Source organism: Acomys russatus, chromosome 3 (assembly GCF_903995435.1).
Source record: "Acomys russatus chromosome 3, mAcoRus1.1, whole genome shotgun sequence".
Lineage (NCBI taxonomy): Eukaryota > Metazoa > Chordata > Mammalia > Rodentia > Muridae > Acomys > Acomys russatus.
The window spans coordinates 59517468-59538194 of NC_067139.1; the positions used below are offsets into that span (position 1 = coordinate 59517468).

General features: G+C 50.2%; 1 protein-coding gene across 1 annotated transcript; it reads right to left on the minus strand.

Moving 5' to 3' along the window:
- Window positions 1-3183: 3183 nt before the first annotated feature.
- On the minus strand, window positions 3184-15058 carry Itih1 (inter-alpha-trypsin inhibitor heavy chain 1). Its single transcript, XM_051141020.1, has 22 exons — window positions 14906-15058; window positions 14680-14700; window positions 14249-14415; window positions 13736-13840; window positions 13250-13412; window positions 12527-12640; window positions 11774-11899; window positions 11572-11688; window positions 10803-10971; window positions 10550-10675; window positions 9642-9823; window positions 9211-9396; window positions 7997-8136; window positions 7302-7456; window positions 7203-7217; window positions 6738-6758; window positions 6366-6446; window positions 6164-6277; window positions 5117-5318; window positions 4187-4359; window positions 3624-3735; window positions 3184-3495 (listed from the first exon to the last, which is right to left on the minus strand). Exons 1-22 carry the CDS (start codon window positions 15017-15019, stop codon window positions 3366-3368), a joined length of 2733 nt encoding a protein of 910 aa, XP_050996977.1. The 5' UTR covers window positions 15020-15058; the 3' UTR covers window positions 3184-3365.
- Window positions 15059-20727: the final 5669 nt, after the last annotated feature.

Here is a 20727-nt window from a genome sequence, read left to right on the forward strand (position 1 = left end):
GATGTGGGTGTACCACTCGGACAAGAGCTCATTGCTTGCTCTTTCCTGACTCAGGATGTGATGTGACCATGCTGCCATCATATCTTCCCTGACCCTGGACTGCACCTCTTTGAACTGTAAGCTAAAACAAACCCTTTTTGTCTTACGTTGCTTTTGTCAGGGTATTTTTATCGCAGAAATCGTTGTGTGACAGACTTTTCCTGAGGAGACACAATACCACCACCACCCCTACAGACACACAAAATCTCATTTAATCCAAACAGACAGACAATGACAAACCAAAGAAAGCAGACCACCTAAGTCCAACTTGGTGAACCAATGAGTTTTATTTAGGGTTACTTACAGGAATATGACAGAGGGATTGTTTATAATGGCAGAAATGACTCAAAGCCCACCCCAGCTTTGGTGACACCTCGCAGAAGCTAGAAATCTAGACCACAGGGCATAACCTGCAGGCAGCTCAGTGGGTTGGAGAGTGCCCTTTCCCAGCGCCTCAGCTGCTCTGAGCCTCTTCTAGGCAGGCCAGCTTGGATTTGCTTCCTCCAGGCTCTTTCTTATCTAAGAGTGACTGACTCTAAGTGGTCTTTACTGTTTATATACTATGGTGGTTTGAATGAAAACAGCCCCATTGGCTCATATATTTGAGTGCTCAATTGCAGGGAGTGGAACTGTTTGAGAAAGATTTTAAAGGGTGGCCTTGTTGAAAGCAGAGCGTCTGTAGGGGTGGGCTTTGATGTTTTAATAACCCACACCAGGCCCAGTGTCTCTCCCTCTCTCTGTCTGTTGCCTATGGATCAGGATGTAAAGCTTCAGGTACCACTCCAGTACCTCGCCTGAATATTTCCATCTGTGATGATCATGACGTAACCCCTCTAAAACTGTAAGCCAGCCCCCAGTTAAATGCTTCATTTTATAAGAGTTGCCTTGGTCATGGTGGCTCTTCACAGAAATAGAACAGTAACTAAGATATATACTCTTAGAAAAGGAGGGCTCTAGGAAATCTAGTCAGTTTCAGAGTCTTACTGAAGTTTACTTTTGAGTTGTTTACCTGTCTTAATGAGCTTCCCAGCGGGATGGTGTGTTTCAATCTCAGATTTGTTATACAACATTTAAGTATATGGAACTGTTTTTTGCAGGCATAAAAGATCCAAGAATGAGAGGGTCTTCCACCATGTTTCCAGGGAGCTTCTGGGGCCTATGTGGCCATCAGAGCCCTTGTAAGAAGGCCCTGGGAATCCCATGTAAAGGGCTGAAGATGAAGTCTCAGCTGCAATGGAGACCCCAGGGTATGGAGGTGTCCAAACCACGAGATGTCTACCAAGAAAATCTGAATGCATAAGGTGGGTTTGACCCAAGAGAGGGGCTGTGTGTGCTGCAGGCCGTAGAGCTGGAAAGGAAAGGGTGCCTAGACCCTTTAGCACCCAGATGATTCTACCTTGATTCCCAGATGCTTGAACATGTAGATCCAAGATTTGGTGTTCTTCCTGCTGGGTTTCAGTCTTGCTTTGGCCCAATCATTCCTTGCAATTACCCACTTCTCCCTTTTTGGAATGGAGTGTTTATTCCGTGCCAGCAAATACTAGAAGTATGGGACACTTTTTTTAAATTTTATTTTATAGGTCAAGGTTAAGTGATGCCTTCTGTCTCAGAAAAGACTTTGGACTTTTAAATTGTGTCAATACTATTAAAGACTGTGGGGACTTTTGAAGTTGCACTGAGTGCTTTTCCCATTGAGATGGCCATGAGCCTGTGGGAACAATAGGGGTGGAAGGCTACATCTTTGTTGTTGCTGTTTTTTGAGACAGAGTTTCTCTGTGTAACTTTGGCTGTCCTGGACTCTCTCTCTCTCTCTCTGTAGACCAGGCTGGCCTCAAACTCACAGAGATTTGCCTGCCTCTGCCTCCCAAGTGCTGGGATTACAGGTGTGTGCCACCACCCCCACCCCCCAGCTGGAAGATTATACCTTAAAAGTGATATGTTTGTGTGCCAGGTTGACAGGGGATAAACTTGTGACAATTAATTCTGTCTGTAGATCTAGAATCACTTGGCATGACAAGCCTCGAGGAAAGCCTATGATATAATACCTAGATTAGGTTAGTCTTTGGGCATGCCTATTAGTGATTATCTATATTAAGTTAATCCAAATGGGAAGTCCCACTTTAAATTGGGTGGTACTATTTCATGAGCTGGGTTTCTCAACTGAATAAAAAGTGAAATGTGTCCAAGCATCATCATCATTGGCTTTCTGACCAGATGCTGCCTGCTCCTGCCATCATGACTTCTCTGACGTGACGGACTGTATCTTTCAGAACTGTAAGCCAAAATAAATTTCCCTTCCTTGAGATTATTTTGTCACAGTGATGAGCCCATAGTACAACATCTGTGTTACACAAAACCAACCTTTGTCTAATCTGGGTCCTGATAAGTTTTGTTTATCATGGGGACTGTGCATAAGACAAAAGAGAACTATCGATCAGAGTGGGCAGAGGCCCCTTCGCCATCACTGAAGGGAAAATGCTCCCCCAAGCGGGGGGTGCACTGCCCTGTGCTCTGTGATGTTTCATTTTAACAGAGTCTGAAGCCCAACTCCAGAGAGAAGCCTTAACGGGACAATTCTAGATGGTATGAGGAGAAGGGGTGATGTTCTAGGTCCCTGAAATCCCAGCTTTGGACAGTGGCTGTCTCTGTCCTTGGGATGTACCAGTCTGGCTATCATAAGATGTCATCCCCACAAGATAATGTGACTGGGGAGAGGGTCTGCTCCTGTAAATTTCCTTGGGACTCCAAATCTACCTGCAAATAGTCTTTATGTATTTATGTTTGCCACACACCTCATGGCTGCCTGGAAGAGTTACACAGGACATATGTGTGATGTGCTTGGTGTCAGACAGCATGGGTTAAGGACCCAGGTCTGTCATTCGTAAGCTGAGGGACTTTAGACATGTCACCTAACCTCTGTTTCTTCAACTGTTAATGGGCATGCCTGTAGGAATCTCTGGGTTAGTTGTGGTGGGCCTCACTATCTGAGCATCTCTGGGCGTATTCAGGGAATTCAGAGGCCATGGAGCAAGGAGGTTGCAGAAAACAGGGTGTGCTCAATGCTACAGAGCTAGTGGGTTTTCCTCCCATGTCTGCATTCTTTGCCCATCCCTGGGTCAGGTGAGCTATTCCTCTGCTACCTCTCTCCCCAAAGGCACCAACTCTGCACCGGCCACAACCTCTCTTTAATGAATCACAGGATGTCTTGACACAAGGGACCAGTGTGCTCTGGCCAGTTCAGTTAATCCGATGCTATGTTCTCCTTCTCCTCCCTCTCCCCCTTCAGATGCAGTTCCAGGCGAGGACTGAGGTGCTAGCTGGAGACCTCAGAAGATGTCAGGGACAATATAGTCAGTGTGAACTCCGTCAATCAGCCCTGCTCCATTGTTGTGGACAAACCAGCAAGACACTTCTGTCCCATGTCTGGCGTCCTTGCTGTAGTCTTTTTGCAAGCCCCTGAAAACAGACAAGGTCCCTCTTTAGGCCTGGCAGAGCTGTCACATAACACCAGGAGGAAGGCCTAGACTTGTGACAGGGGACAAAACACAGGCAAAAGCAGAAGTGCTGGACAGCAAGCCACTCACCTGGTAACTGTCAGTTGCCGGTTCTTCACCATCATTGTAGCATCTGACTTCATAGGGTCAGAGCCTGGGTGGAGGTCAAATACTTCAAAATCCAGGGGGTGGAAGAATTGCCCTGCAAAGGATCATCGGAGGCCAAAGTTACTGATGAAGATGAGAGAAGCAAGTGCCTCCTAGATAGCAGGGATAACAGAAATCTTACACAGATCAGGTGACCACTGGCCTGCCACTCTTACAGAGTCCCTGGAGCCCTCTGACCTTTCTATGAATTGGGTGTTTCTCCCACTTGTTCCCAGGCTCACTTAGCTCCTGTCTCACTCTGCACTTGGTTTTTCAAGACAGGGTTTCTCTGTGTAGCCTTGGCTGTCCTGGACTCATTTTGTAGACCAAGCTGGCCTCAAACTCACAGCCTGCCTCTGCCTCCCGAGTGCTGGGATTAAAGGCGTGCGCCACCACCCTCAGTCTTCATCACCATCTTTAAGAGGGACAAAGCCCTCACTAGACAGCCCATCTCTGAAGCTCTGAGCACCACACACAGTTCTGCCTGCCTGGCTGGCCAGACATACCCAGTAGCCCCCGTGTCCTGGCTGACATCCGGGAGCTGTCCAGCACATAAAAACCCAGAAAGTCCTGGTGGATGGCACTGCCCCTCCATGTTCTGTGCAGGACAATCTCGAAGGTAGCCCCATCATCCACAGATACCACCAGGTTCCTCTTCTTGTTGATGGTCACCACGACCCTGCAGGGCCAGGCAGGCATCAGACTAGGATTTAGACCAACCCCCAACAGCCTTCATCCTCTGGGACCCAGATATTACACCCATCCCTGATGACCCTCACTCTGAGAGGCCTGGGTGCTATCTGTGCCCTCCCATATGTCTGTGTCCTGTATGGTATAAGATGTACCAGGCCCTGTGCCAAGTCATCTATGTAAACTGACTAATTCAATTCTCACTCTGACCCCATGAAGGGATCAGGTTCAGAGGGTTCAGTAACCTTCCTAACATCATGTAGCTAGGAATCAGTAGGTATCTCAGCCTGGGTCCTAGGAATTCCACTCATTGCTGCCTGAACCTTCCGCCTGGTCTCAGAATACCTCTTCCTGTAGCTGTGCTGGTACTCATTACAATGAGTACAGGAAGGAGCAAATATGACAGGTGCCAAAAAGGAGGACCAGAGGACTTGAATTCAGTGCAGTAAGCAAATAGGGCTGTGGTGGAAGGGTGGCCTTTGTACCAGCCTGGGATTGGCTCTGTTTGGTGAAGATGGGGGTGGTATTGAAGGCTCCAGTCCCAAAGCTAATGCCCAGGAATTAAAAAAAATGCACAGTGGCATGCTCCAGAGCCTGGCCATCTGCACCGGCCCTATGGGCATCACTTGGTCACACTGCATCAAAAATGTGGCCTCTGAAGACCCAGGTAGCAGAGCTGGTACAAGAGCTGTGGGCCTTGACCCATGTCACAGTGTGTTTCCTTCCTCCTGCCCAAGCCTAGTTACCCATCCTTGTGCAGCACGGCCTGATCTGTCCAGGAGAACACGGGCCCACCAGAGTTGGGGTTCAGTGTGATGTTCCGAGGAGTCACTTCCAGCTCAAAGTCTGATGTGGGACTTGAAATCCCCAGTCTCCCAAAGTATGTGCCCTCATGCTGCCCAGGGCTGCCGGCCTTGTTCCCGATGAGCTGCCCGTTCACCAAGAAGCCTGCAGTGGGGTGAGGAGCCATCCAGTCAAGGTGGGGCCATTGCTCATGCCACATTTTCTTCCCAGGAGGCCATGTCACGTTCAGGACTGGTCCTGCTCCCAAGGCCACCTGTGATTCTTCCCTGCTTGCCCCCTACCCACTGTAACTACTAGAACCATCTGTTTAGCTTTCTCTTCTGGACTCTGGCCCTCTGAGGCCAGGAGAGAGCATCCTCCTTCTCACACAGGGACAGACACACAGGAAATCTAGAAAAGCATTTTCTAGACCCTGAGCAGCCCCACCCTCACTGACCAAGTTGAGTCTCGTGCTCCAAAATTGACAATCTAAGAAACTGGCTTCCTGTTGTTTCCTCCCTTTGTTCCTTGAGGGCAAGACAGCCCTGCCCTTGCTGCATCCCAGCACCTAACCAATGCTCAACACACATGGAGTTGGCTGGCTGGCTGAGGAGAGGGAAGAGGGAGTTAGGAATGCCTTCCCTACAACAGCCCTGCTAGCGAGGTGCAGCCACGTTTGTGGGAAGGCGCAGCAGGACCTGTGTGATGTTCAGGCCACGGTATGAGGCAGAAATGAGGGTTTCCTTTTTTAAAGGATATCAAGAGGGCAAGAGCTGAGCATATGACCAAGTATGAAGCTTAGCTGGCTTTAAGTCCTGTATGTTGTATGAGTCACACACTCAAAAGGCCAGCCAAGGACAGGGAGTAAGAGGAAGGCAAGAGGCGCCTGTCAAGTGGACAGTAAGCAAGGCAGTAGGTGTGAGGGCCACCCCAGTAGTTTCTGTTTAACTAGGAATGGCGTAGGAGCACCAGCCCTGCCCACCTGGCAGAGGGCACATTACCCGCCATACCTGTGTCAGGGTCCTGCACCAGGCTCAGGATCACACCAGGCTCCTCATTGATGTTGAAACACAGACTATCCTCTTTTTGGGGCACATAGATGATGAAGTGGGGATCGGTGTCCACTAGGAATATAAGATGGAGTCCATTATATTGGGTGTTGGTTTGTTGGGGGACACTCAGGGGAATCCTTCAGACCGTCCCAAGACTTACCCCCAGTCACACGGTTTGGCAACTTTGAGACTATTGGGCTGTGGACTGTAGGAGAAGGCTGTGTGGCTGACAGCACGAATGCTGCGGGTGAGAATGGATGCTGCTAAGAAGGGGGCAGCACAGCCACCCAGAGCCGTGCAGGTGCCCCTATCCATGCAGCTGGCCTGAGGCTACAGATGATGGGGACACTAAAGCATCACGCACACTCCATGCCTCTCAGGGTCCTATGAGATGGCCTGGGTCAGTGATACCCAGGATTTTTTTTTTTTTTTTTTTTGGTCAGAGCTAAGGGCTCAGTTGGAGGGCCAACAGGGGAAGGAGTAGGAAGGGATGAAGTCCCCCAAGGGAGTCCCCAAGATGGCTCCTACTTACTTCTTCGGTGTCCCACCATCTCTGCGGAAGACAAGGAAAGCAGCGTTACTCTGGCATGCAAGCTCACCTCTAGGGCACGCAGATGATTCTACCAGTGTACCTCAAGCCGAGAGATGAACTGCTCTAGGCTCAGCTCTGCTGAGGTGGAGGGGCCTCCCAAGTAACCCCCACTTCCTCAGACACACACTAACAGAGGGGCTTGACGGAGACCTGAGGGGAGGCTGGCAAAGATTCAAGCTGGCAAAGGCTCATGTAGCGTGAAGGATGCATCCCTGAGCTTGTCATGAAGGCAGAAGGTCTTCTTGGCAGAACCCCAAGAGGGAGTGGGGGGGGCGGGGCAGGTAGGGGGGACGGTGCAGGAACAAGTGTGTCCTTGGGGGGTGGGGGAGGGGGCAGGGGGATACGACATGTGTTACCTTCCAGCCACTTGAAGCCGGGTACTAAACCAAGAGACTGAAAACTCACCCAAGGGCTGAGAATCTGAAAGAAAGGGGGAAAAATAATTAATCCCCAGGAGGATTTTGACACATGATCTGGCTGACCACAGGTCCCCTCTGCCTGTACCCTCTGGGGACTTGTCAATGGTGGGTTCCAGCCCATCCTGGTCTGTCAGGCCTCTGATAGTCATGGAGGTCAGTGGGGTTACGAACTGATAGTCCAGTGACATCTTCAGGACCTGGGATGACAAATTGGCCCTCTCCTCCCCTTCAGTCTTCATCCTGTGCGTGAGACACGTGCTTGCACTTGACTCCAAGACCTCTATACACAACGGTGACAGGCGTGCATTCACTCCTTTGCTCGTTTGTCAAACATTCGAGCACTGACAATACCCTCCCTGCGCAGTGGCTGTGACCTCAGGGAGCTCATGGCTGTAAGGTCCCTCATACGGCAGGGCCGAGGCGTGTGCCTCAGAGGTACGCAGGCAGCTCGCCTGCTGTGAGATCATGGTAGCCTGCCTCTCTGAGCTTTGGTTTGCTCTCCCATTACGTAGAGATGATGAAGACATCCCTCACAGATGGTGAGAGCTAAATTCGTATGTCTAGACACAGCGGCCTGTAGCAAGCAGCAGCCTCCTTTGAGGGAGCTCAGTGGGGCATGTGAATTCTCCTCCTCCAGAATCCCCACCCACTTGGAAGACCCACACTGTAGACGACTCTGAGTAAAGCAGAGGCAGAAAGCAAGCCACAGGCTCAGAGCCACCGTTCTCTGTCCACCAGGACCAGAGCCTCTAGCGTGAAGTGCGGCTGCAGGCACCCTACCGCTTAGCCAGTAACTCCTGGATTGTGAGGTAGGCCCAGAGCCGCTCCACGTGATTCTCAAGCATGTGGCCACGCTCTCGGAGCAGTTTCTTCATCTCTTCCTCGTCCACTAGGCAGGTGGCCTTGAACTCTTGCCTTTCCTGAGAGTTAAAGGGGCAACAAGACCATGAGTCATGACAGAACAAGCCTTGGATGGCGCCTGAGGCTGTGGCAAACACCCTCGCCTGTTCTCTTCATCCTCTTTCTCAGGATCATCACCTCTCTGGAGCCTGCTCTCTTCCTCATCCATCCACTCCTCCATTTGTGTGTTCATTTTACAGATGCTAGCCGCCTCTTTTGAGCCAGACTTGGCCTAGGCCTAAGATTCAGTGGGACAGGCATCCCAGGCCTGTCCTCCTGGATTCACTCTCTCTGGCAGAGGCCACCAAACACCTGCCGTTTCTGCTGTTCACTTCTCTCCCAAGGGTCACAGAGTTCCAGCTGGCCTGTCCTAGGCTGCTTGCCATAGCACAGTCATGTACAGAGACTCCCAGCTACAGTAACAAAGTCTTTCCCAAAGTGTTCTTCGTACCAAGGGCTGCATCCGGTATTATATGGATTATTCTATTTATTGCCCCAACACACACACACACACACACACACACACACACACACACACACGCACACACGCACACACACACGGGCAGTGCTGCCTCTGTGGTACAGAAAAAGGACACCCCAGAGAGCTGGACAGAGCAAGGCTAGAGTCTAGTTACATCTCTTCCCTCTGAGCCTGAGTCCCAAGCCCTCAACCTCACTGTGGTGGGTGAGCCAGGCCTCTTATGCCTTGAACCTTCCATACATGTGCATGTAGTTGCACTCACTACACCACGATGTTGGGCCTGGTACTCAGAGGGTAGCCAGAAACGAGAGAGACCTAATGAGGTACAGACACTGACTTCCCATTCTCTCATGCCTGGGCTGGGGTAGGGGTGGGGGCAGATGATATGAGGAGTATTGAGGGCTCCTTCTGAGCCAAGGGGTTGCAACTAGTTAATGCCACGTTGGTTCCATTCCAGCCTGTCCAGTCCCCAGGCCTGGGCATATTTGTCCTCTCCTGGAAGGAAGACACTCCTATGAGGGTGGTCAAGAGGGGCAGGGAATAGTGTGAGTTTGGAGTGTCTAGACATTGTCTAGTTTCTACAACCCACTGCCCCCCACAATTCACTATTTACCCCATGAGCCCGAACATCAGCCTTAAAGCTACTCAGTTTGTGGTCAGCAATGCGCCCAGCCACCACGATCTCTGAGCCGTCATAGTACTGTTTATGCCGGTGCTGGGTTAGCGCCAAGACAGCATCTTGGGGATACTGCAGCTCCACGTCTGTCAGCAGAGGGCTGGCTACTTGATTGTAGAAACCCTGCAGGGATTGGGAGTGTCACCTCAAATGGAGCAACCAGGAACCTGACGGGAAGTTTGGTAACTAAGCTGAATGTTGGTATCTCGTTTTAGAGGAGGAATCAGGGCTCAAAGGGGTTAAGTAACAGCTTAAGGTCATGTAGTTGATTTCAACTCTGGATGTCTGTCTTCTCTAGGCTGATAGGAAAATGGCCACCAAAGCCCCATGACATGTTGCTGATGGTGTGGGGGAGGAGTAGGGGAGACCTGTAGCTGTTGGGTGGCATCATGGTCCTCATAAATTCTCTGGGCCCATCCATTGTTCTCCATGGACATGACCTCCAGGAAGCTGAAGTCCAGGTCGTGGCCAAAGCCGAGGTTGTAGAGCGGGAATCTGCCCCGGATAGCGTTCCGTACATTCTTGAGGATCTGGGGACGGTCTGTCTCTCCTGTAGCCACACATTCAGGCAGTGACGGAATGCTAGATCTCAGGCATAGAGGGTTCCTAGAAGCCTTTGGAGCCACGGTTCCCACCCCAGACCAGCCTCAGTCCCCATTGACATCTGGAGGTACCACAGGACAACTATCACAGCGGGAAGCAGATCACTGTGGGTCCTGCCCAACTGTATGGACCCATCACAAGCAGATGCGATCTGCACCAGCAGGCCCTGAGAAGACCCCTTCCTGCCCCCTTTGCTTCACTTCCAGCTCAGGCCTTACTTCTTCCAAGAGGCTTTCCCAGACCATGCCTGGGCCAGGCACCTCCAGTCAGGAGTTCCACAGCCCTGTGGCACCCTGTTTATTCTTCTAGCATCTGTGGTAGATGCTCTACACCTGGGTCAGCTTGAGGGCAGAGACACACACTTCATTCTCCTGTGGTCTCTTTTCAGGCCCTTGCCCTGGGCTTGGCACAAAATAGGAACCCAACCCATGACGCTTGCCCATCCTTCAGGCCCCTAGGCATCACAGCTTCATACGAAACACTTGCTGTTAGCCACTCGTAGGACAGAGGCTCACCTCGGAGCTCCCACAGACCTTGTGCTCCGACCAGCTTCAGACCAGCACTTGGCTCTCTGCCCCACTGACCTCTCCAACAGATGAATTTCCGGCATCAGCTTGGCCGTTTCTGGAGTGAAGGGATCACCACATCCCACGGCAGCCTCTGAGGCACTCACCCTCGGTTGGCTCTCCATCCGTCAACATGATAAGAATTGAGGCTGGGCTGCTGAGTTCCGAGTGGCTTCCTTGTGCTTTGTTTAAGATCTCAATTCCTCGAAGCAAGCCTCCATTCAGGTTTGTGGCTATAAAGGAGGAAAATCATGCCATGTCAAATCATATATCATATCATGCCATAAAGGACAAATGTTCACCCATATTCCAAGGAAACAGAAGTTGATGCCAGGGTGTTCTGAGACCCCCTTCCCTTACCTCCAGCCAAAGAAAACCGCCGCACAAATTCCTGAGCTGCTTGCAGGTTGTCCTTAGATGCAGGTACCAGTGAGCCTTTCCATGACTGCACTTTAGACCCAAAGAGGACCAGGTCAAAGTTGTCCATGGGCCTCATGTCCCCCAGGATCTTAAGGAGTGCCTCCTTGGTCTGCAAAGACAGGAAGTCAGAGGAAGGACATAGCCACTAGATGGCTGAAGTCTAGGTCTTTCCTGGAACCCAGGTAGCCACTGCCGAAATCCACAGTGGACAAGCAGAGGATGGCAGTCAGACAGCCCTCGGGAAAATAGCATCCTGACAGGACTTGGGGTATATGAGAGGCACAGAGAGGACAAAAGGACCAATCATAAGGAGAAGAAAGACTAGGGCTTTGGGTGTGTCTTGGATCATCAAAGAGACCGCTCTCCATCTCCCGCCAGAGCTGTTTTTCTAGATCATGTCTTGTGCAGCTATGGGTTCGCTGCCATTGGGTAGAGCACTGAGAACTCTAAGGCTCTGCCCACAGCTTTTCATCATTCCCAGCATTTTGAGGGTGGAGGCTCTATCCGCTGCTTCACGTGGATAACGTGCTGTGCTTGCCCACAGTTGCACATGGAGAAAACTACCTGATTCCAGAGACGGGAGTCCCAGCCACATCCCCTTGTCTCTGCCCATCGGCACAAGTCCCAAGCCTCTCTGCAGCCAAATTGTCATGCCGACCTACAGGCAGCTTCTGCTGGGTGAGCTGCTCAAAGCCGCCGCTGCTGTTACCTGCTTCACTTTCTGGCCTTCCATGGAACCACTGATGTCAATCACAAAAACCAGGTTCTTGCTCATGTTGGTCAGGTTTTTGGGGGCGAAGAAATGTGTAAAGTAATTGTTGGCCACCTGCAACAGAAAAGGAGCGAAGAAGCCTCTCCCAGGGTGCTTTTCCCCCAACCTCTAGGGCTTGGGTCATGAGGCTTAGGCTTACCAGGAGGTCACAGAGCTTATCTCGGTTGACATCGTAGGTCACCTTGAAGACTCCATTCAGCAAGGAGGTAGAACACGTGGGGCAGGCCTGCTGCTGCCTCACCGTGGGGCGGAAGAGCACATGACCCTGGAAGCAAAGAAGGTGTGAGACACCAGGGGTCTGCACAGCTGCAAATAGGATGTTTTCAGAACAACGCAAGGTTTGTGTGTACATGAATGCATGGTGTGTGTGCATGTGTGTGTACATCTGAACGCGTTTACCTAGGCATAGGAATGAGCCCAGTGGGCCACTCATCTAGGTTTTGAGTGTGTGCACTTGTTTGTGGTTAGCAAAAAGACCTGTTCCTTTGCTTTTATGCTTCTGAATTGTTGGGGTTTCTGTAATAATCACCAGCATGTAGGGTATAAAAATAGGAGTGAGGCCAGGTGGTGGTGGCACACGCCTTTAATCCCAGCACTAAGGAGGCAGAGGCAGGTGGATCTCAGTGAGTTCGAGGCCAGCCTGGTCTACAATGTGAGTCCAAGATAGCCAAGACTATACAGAGAAACCCTGTCTCAAAACACAAATAATAATAATAATAATAATAATAATAATAATAATAATAATAATTAGGAGTGGAAGGTCTAACAGCTCATCGTGACAGCCTAGCAACCATGCCCTGTCCTGTGCCCAGCAGCCTGGACATGTTGTAAAGGCTGAGATGAGCTGGGAAGTCTCTAAGGGCCCAGCCCCACCCCCTGCCACTATACATACCTTTTTCCCTGAGAAAGACTTCTTGATGGTTTGAGCAGCCAGTTCCTTGCTGAGGAAGGAGGCCTGAGCATCCAGCTTGCTGATCCCCTGGGGCTCAAAGATGTCCACATCAATCTGCACCATGGAAGCCAATTCTGTGCTAAGGCCCATTTGGGCTAGTACCAAATTTTATCCAAGAGTCCTATGGACCTGTCTTCCTGCTGTGTGCAGTCCCCACCCGGCCCTTAGCGGGACCTGGCTCATCAGAGGCGGGTCAGAAATACTAACCGAAAGGTGTGTGTGCCTGAAACCTTCAACTTGGTCCCTCAGTCTGATTTACACACCACCGGGTCTTTAGTATTTTTTTGTAATCTGGTGGTAGTCCTGGGAAATGCAGGAATGCATCTAGCAGATTTGTAAACTGGGGTTTATGGATGAGGAGAAAGCTGGGAGAATTAGGGAGCTTCCTGCCCAGGAAGAGCCCACAGGAGCCCACCCTGAGCAGTCAATCTCATTCCCTGTGTTTTTAGGCCTGTGGTAAGGCATGGAGAGGGCTGAACCAGTGCTGGGAGACAGAGACAGACAGACAGACAGAGACAGAGAAAGAGAGACACAGACACAGAGACACACAGAAAGGGAGAGAGACAGAGGCATGAAGAAAAAGAGACAGAGGGACAGAGACATAGAGAGACAGAGACAGAGAGACAGAGGTGGGGGAGTCCTGCCCAGGGACCTGAAAACTACCTCAAAATGATGCACCAGCTGCTTGGGCTTGACTTTGATGACAATGTCATACTGCATGAGTCTCCTCTTTAGCACCTCCTCATAGGTGAGTTGAAATGTGGCCTTGCTCTGGGCCCCAACTGTGATGTGAATGGTGAACTGTTCCATATTTCTGCCCGAGGCTCTGGACATGTGACAACAGGCAGACAAAAAGGTGACATGCGCATCCTTGATACCTAAAGCACGTCCCTTAGAACCAGTTTCTCTTATGATGCTCTTCCCAAGATTATCTCAAGTGGCTAGTCAAGGATGAGGCCTACTTCTCTACAAGACAAAAGACCATCTGTACCCCATCCTTGCCCCAGATGCCAGCCTAGATGGGCTTATTCAAGCTCCCACCCTCCTGGAGATGGTCCCTACCCAGCAGCACCTTGCAGCTCCTGGCTCCATCCTGGCCAGGGCAGAAGGGACAGCCCTGGAGGCTTGGCTGTCCAGCCTAGGACTTACCTGACGAGGCCAGCATTCTCCCCTGAAATGGCTGCCTTGCGGTACTGCTTCCAAGCACTCACTTTGTCCTTTATGTTCCCAACGAACGCGTTCCCATCTGCTGTGCTGCACAAAAGGGAAAAGTCCTCAGTGATGGTGGCCTCCTTCACTCCCTAGGTTGTCCTCTACATTGAGTGTGCTGAGTCTAAGACCCTCTCCACACAGCTCCTTGAAAAGAGGGTGCCTACTGTCTGCTGCCCACTGCTCAGAGGACTCATGGGGAATCAGAAGGTAACCATGGTCACAGAGGCCACATCACATGCTGGCTTTGCTCCTCAAGTCAAAAGCAGTCAGAGGCCCTGGTTTCCTGTGTAAGGTGGGGTCTGAGAACTCTAAGGGACCTCTTTCCTCCTGTCCCTCTAAGCTGGGGCTGTCCGTGACCGGAAGTGAGATCTGGCCTCTCTGGACTCAGGCTGGACAGCTGAATGGGCACACTGGAGTAAAACGTAGGAGTAAGGCAGGGCACGCACGCACATGGCAAAGTCACTGATAAAGGCTGTCTTGGGGATTTCCACATCAAAAGCCACCTCCCTGGCTTCGTCAGCGCTGTTGACCACTTGGCTGGTGATGACGTAGTGGGCGAAGCGAGAGGTGACTTTACAATTGACTTTCAAGCTCCTGATGAGCACACCATCAACTGTCTGAAGTAAAATAAATGAATAAATGAATAAATAAATAAATAAATAAATAAATAAATGGAGGAATCTTTCCCACTCTAGAGCAAGGTGCCCAGATTCCAGAAGACTACACCCAACCTCCCAAGAAGACCCCTCTCTTTGCTGGAGACATGAGGTGAGATGGGAATAACGTCACATTTCAAGTGATGGGAGCCCCACTTGACAGAGGTCCACAGGGGTGGGAGAAAGGACCCCATCTCAGACCCCTTTATCAAGGCTTTCACTCACTGTGTCCACAGCCTGTCGCTTCTGCAAAACAAAACCAAGGCTGAGTGTGAGCGGGGATGCTCAGGGACCGTGCTCTATTTGTTAAAAGGTAGGAATGGTAGGGTCTGTGCTCGGCACTCTCCCCCGCCCTCCTGCTGCTTGGAGGCTGCCTCTTCAGACAGAAATGATCAGGTGGGTAGGGGTGGTCCAGGCCCCTCTGCCTATGCTCAAGAGCTGAGTCACATACCTCGCTGCCCCTGGCTTTGCCTGCGGCCAAGGCCAAAGCGGGCATGGCCTGCAGAGTGAGGAGGGACACCAGGTACCCACACAGCAGCACCCGAAGCCCTAGAGCACCGTCCATGGTCTCCAGGCTCTCACTTTCCTATCGCTTTTCTCAGACTATTGGTTAACACTGTGCTGTATAAACATAGATTAAACATTAGACACAGCAGAGGCAAATAGCAGGATTTAGGGAATCAAAGCTTGGCAGGTCTTTAGCTCATTGGTAGATGGCTTGCCTGGCACACACAAAGCTCTGGGTTTAATTCCTAGCACGCACACACACACGGCAAAGAAAAATAACGTGTTAAGTGAAGTTGCAGGATCAGGGAGACAGCTCAGCAGGTAAAGGAACTTACCCACCAAGCCTGAGTTTGAACCCTAAAACCCACGTGGTTGAAGGAAAGAACTAACTCCTTCAAGTTGTCCGCTAACCTCAACATGTGTGTTGTGGCATGCATGCACACACGCACGAGAGAGGAGGGGGGGAGGGAGAGAGAGAGAGAGAGAGAGAGAGAGAGAGAGAGAGAGAGAGAGAGAGAGAGAGAGAGAGAGGAGAGAGAGAGAGTTTTTATGGCAGCTGGTGTGGTGGTGCACATCTGTAACTCTGACACTAGGGAGGTGGCGGGCAGGAGGAGGAGGAGGAGTTCAAAGCAAACCTCAGCTCCATAGGGAAGCCAGCCTGGGCTATGTAAGATCTTGTCTTTAAACAGGGACGGGGGTGCAGGGGGGAAGGGGAGGTGCTGAGATACAGGAGCTAGGAGTGTTAGCTGCCTTTCCAGAAGGCTCAAGTTGGATTTCCAGCACCTGCTTGGATAGTTTGCAATCTCCTGTTTCTCTAGCTACAGGGAATAGACACCCTCTTTTGGTTTCTGTAGGTACTGCATGCATGGCACAGGCTCGTTTAAGAAAAAGGCAGTGGCTAGATCTGGGTAGGGGTTTGAAGTTTACTGCACATATTGTCCTTGGCTGGTGTCATAGTTTGTGCAGGACCCCTGGGCCCAGATCTGCCCATCGTAATGTTCTTCTTGTAGGTTTCTAGGACCCTCTGGGTCCTTCTATTTCCCCATTCTCCCATGCTTCTCTCACCTAGAGTCCCAATAGGATGTCCTCCCCTCTGTCCCACTTTCCTGGTAAGCGAAGACTTTCATGGGACATGCCCCTTGGGCTAGTGTCCAGATATAAGTGAGTATACACCATTTGACTCTTTCTGCTTCTGGGTTAACCCACTCGTTATGATCAGAGGAAGGATGGCAGGCTACCAAAAAGAGACTTGGTACCCTATGAGCATATATATACAGGGGGAGGCTGTCCCCCTCAGTCACAGTCATAGGGAAAGGGAGTAGGGGAAAATTGGAGGGAGGGAGGGAGGAATGGGAGGATACAAGGGATGGGATAATAATTGAGATGTAATATGAATAAATTAATAAAATATATTTTTAAAAATAAAAGAAAAAGGCAGTGAATCCGGGCAGTGGTGGCTCACACCTTTAATCCCAGCACTCAGGAGGCAGAAGCAAGCGGATCACTGTTCGAGGCCAGCCTGGTCTACAAAGTGAGTCGAGGACAGCCAAGGCTACACAGAGAAACTGTCTTAAAAAAACAAAACAAAACAAAACAAAAAACAATAAGGCGGTGAATGCTTTCTTCTTGTGTCGCAGGCTGCTCGCAGTCAGGAGGGATCATGAGGCATGCCTCCAGCACCAGGAGGCACCAGCTTCATACAGGTGACCTCTGGCAAAAGGTCACAGGTAAAATAGAGATTCTAAACTTAATGAAACTTTTCTTCCAAAATTCTTTAACCATCAGCCAACTTTTCTGCCATGCTTTGGCCACAGATATGGTCGGCATCTTAGAAGGTGCCATGAACACCTGGTTACACATTTGGTTCTGAGGCTGCCAATGCCGGTAATAGTTCTGTGCAGGAAGTGTGGGGGAGGCACAGCGGGTGACCCATGCTCCAGGCTTATTGCATCATCTCCCCTGGACCTTCTTGCTGGATTTGGACAGAAAAACAGAAGATGGCTTTGTCCTGCTCCCACCAGTCCAGGGTGCTGTCACCAAGGAAGATAGGGACAGTGGCTCCTTTTCATAATCAAGGCCTCTGAAAGCCTCCTGTGATTTTTCTTTAGTGTCTATAGTCTACTTGCGTGTCTGTGGGACATCCACACTTGAACTTGAGTCTCAGACTCCAAAGCCTATCACATAGGGTAGACATGTCACCTGAGATACAAAGCAAGGAAGGCGGAATGAGGACCCCAGAGGGGCGACTCCCCAAACACCTGGCTTGTCCAACAAGTTGCTCAGCTTTTAGGCACAAGCCCTTCATGACACCAGCAAGCCACAAAACACTGGACAGATGTAGCCATTTGGTTAGGTCGCTCTTTGACCTGGGGTGGGATGTGACCCTGATGAGATGAAGGGGACCTCACAGATCTGTTTGCTTATGCTGGACTTTGTGTCACACAGGCAGCTTCTGGGAAAAGGGTTTTGTCCTTGGGCCAGGTGACCTTCTGACTTGTTTTCTGCCTTTGCAGAAGACTGTATAGGTCAACACACTGCTGTACATTTGAGGGTCTGTTTATTCCTTGACCAGCCCAAAAAGAGCCTGCGGTGGGCTGGTCACTATTGCTAGGAGTTGAGATACTACCGTGATGAAACGTGGGTGCCTTGATGTGTTCAGCGAGCTGACGCCATGGCAAAGGGGACAGAGAAGAACCGATGGAAGCCGTGGTGCTCGAGGGAGTGGCTGCAGGCTGAAGAGGCCTCAAGATCTGTGACACTGGGAAGGAGTCAGAAGGTGTCGGGAGGAAAAGTGGCCTTTGAGAAGGTGAAGACGGCCACAGGGATTTTGGCAAGGGGCCTAGAATCATCTGGAACAGGTTTGCTCTAGTTTTGGTGTGCCACTGTTACAAACACCATGGCTGAAAGCAACTTAGGGGATGGGCAGCCGTATTTCAGCATATAGTTACAAACCATCATTGTGGTGAGTCAGGGCAAGAACTCCAGGCAGGAACTTAAAGCAGAAACCATGAAGGAACACTACTGGAGGCTCCCTCACTGACTCATGCCTAGCCTGGTTTTCTTTTATAGCCCAACATCACCTGCCCAAGGAATGGTGCCGCTCACAGTGGGCTGGACCCTCTCCATCCATTAACGATCAAGACCATCCCCTAAAGACACGACCACAAGCCAATCTGTTCTGGACAAGCCCTCAGCGAGACTCCCTTCCTGGTGCCTCTAGGCTGCGTCAAGTTGACAGTTCAAGCTAACTAGGACAGAGTGTCTGAGGACCCTTAGCGTTTGGGGTAGAAACACTGAAGTGTCCAGGACTGGAGTATTGAGAGCTAGGTTCTGTAGTGCATCCCTGCAGTCCCAGCTACTGAGGCAGGGGGATCGGTTAGACTCAAGAGTCTGGGGAAGCTTTGGAAAGCAAGGAACACAAGCAGATGTCATCTAAAAAGAAAAAAAAAATCCAAAAACAACAACAACAACAACTTGACTGTTGAGAGATGACTAATGCCAAATTTGGTTCATCCAAGGGACCAAACATGCTTATTTGGCTACAATGGAGGCAGGTGACAGAAAAGGACGAGGCAAGGTAGCAATGACTAGTGCCTGGCCAGCATGCTTTCCAGCGTCTTTAATGTCCCGTTCCTTCCCTGTTCCCAGCTACCCCAGGACTTAAGTATTGTTGCTTTCCCTATGTGTAGGATGGAGAGTGTAATTGGCCCAGTTGTGGCAATGGGAAGAGGAGGCAGACAGGGACAGATGGGGTTGCTAAGGACCACATCTGAGTGCCTGGGAGGGGGGGAGCCTCACACTCCTGATGCTGTACCCTTTGTGTCATGAGGAACTGGACCCTCAAACTGTGAGCCAAAAGCAACTCTTCCCTTAAGGTGATTCTCCTCAGAAAAGTAATGAATACAACTGAAGGTACAGCTCAGTGGTAGAGTGCTGGCCTGCCAAGTAAGAGGCCCTGGGTCTAATCCCCAGCAGTACTAAAAACAAGATGGGAAGGGAATTAAAAAAAGTCACAGGGACCCATGCCTTTCCACCCTCTGTGTCTGGTCCCTGCTCAGTTGTATCTCACTTAACCCATGGTCCATGTTGCTGGCTGTGTAAGACTTATTTCATAAACATCCGTGCCTGGTCCACAAAGCATATGTCTGTCTGTCTGTCTGTTTTAATGCAGAGACGCACACGTCATGGAACGCTGGGAGACATCAAGCCTGAAGGAAGCAGGTGAAGTCAAAAGAGAAACAAGTGTGGACAAGGATAGTAGGAGAACCAGGAAGTACCAGAAACCAAGAAAGGAAAAGATTTCCCAGATGGACAAAGAGGTCCTTTCGGGAGCCCAGCATGGTGACGTATTTGGAGGCAGAGGCAGAGGCAGGTGAATCTCTGCATTGGAGTCTGCATTGGAGGTCAGCCTGGTCTACAGAGCAAGTTCCAGGACAGCTAGGGCTACACCGAGAGACCCTGAGTCAGAAACAAACACAAACAAAAAGATGTTGCTTCAGGGAGAGGGAAAATAGATGTTGTCTCAGAGAAATAAAAAACAAAACAAAACATCACCTCCTCCCCAAACCCTAGATCACCATAATGGGCTGCAGCCCGCCCAAGAGTCACACTATGTGAACAGTAGGTCTGAGGTACTGAAAATTCACTGGAAGAAATGGCAAGAAGGAGCCGTCTAGGGCCTAGGAACATGGTTCAGTTGGTGAAGTGCCTGCCATACAGGCAAGGACCCACATAAAAGCCTTGCACTGCAGCACATACGTGCAACCCTAATGCTGGGGGTATGGAGAAGACAGGCAGATCCCCAGAGCTCACTGACCACCCAGCCTAGCCAAATTAATGAGCTCTGAGCTCTGTAAGAAACCCTGTTTAAAAAAAAAATGATGAGTTTAGCCGGGCATGGTGGCTCAGGCGTTTAATCCCAGCATTTGGAAGGCAGAAGTTGGTGGATCTCTGTGAATTCGAGGCCAGCCTGGTCTACAAAGGGAGTCCAGGACAGCCAAGGCGACACAGAGAAACCCTGTCTCGAAAACAAACAAACAAACAAAAAGGGCGGGGCACGCTGGAGAAATGACTCAGAGGTTAAGGACACTGGTTCCTCTAGAGGTCCTGAGTTCAATTCCCAGCAAGCACATGGTGGCTCATAGCCATCTAATATGTGATCTGATGCCCTCTTCTGGCCTGCAGGTGTACATGCAGGCAGAGCACTGTATACATAATAAATAATAATAATGAGTTTGATTTCTGGCCTCCACATGCTTGCTCACACACATGCACACACAAATAATAGTAACAACAACAACAACAACAACAACAACAACAACAACAACAACAACAACAATAATAATAATAATAATAATAATAATAATAATAATAATAATAAATCTAAAAATTATCCTTAAGGCCACAGTGAAAGAAAGGTTGGAAATATCGCTTTATATCTTACATAATAGCCTAAAAAACTGGCCAGGTGTTTTTAGTTTTGTTTTTGGTTTTTTGTTTTTTAGAGACAGGGTCTCTCTGTGTAGCCTTGGCTGTCCTAGACTTGCTTTGTAGACCAAGCTGGCCTCGAATTCACAGCGATCCACCTGCCTCTGCCTCCTGAGTACTGGGATTAAAGGCGTGCGGCACCATGCCTGGGTATTGGCTAGGTGTTATGGTGTACATATTTAATGTCAGCACTTGGGATACAGAGGTAGGCAGATCTCTGTGAGTTTAAGGCCAGAAGATTCTGATACCCTATCTCAACTATACAAAAACAAACAAACC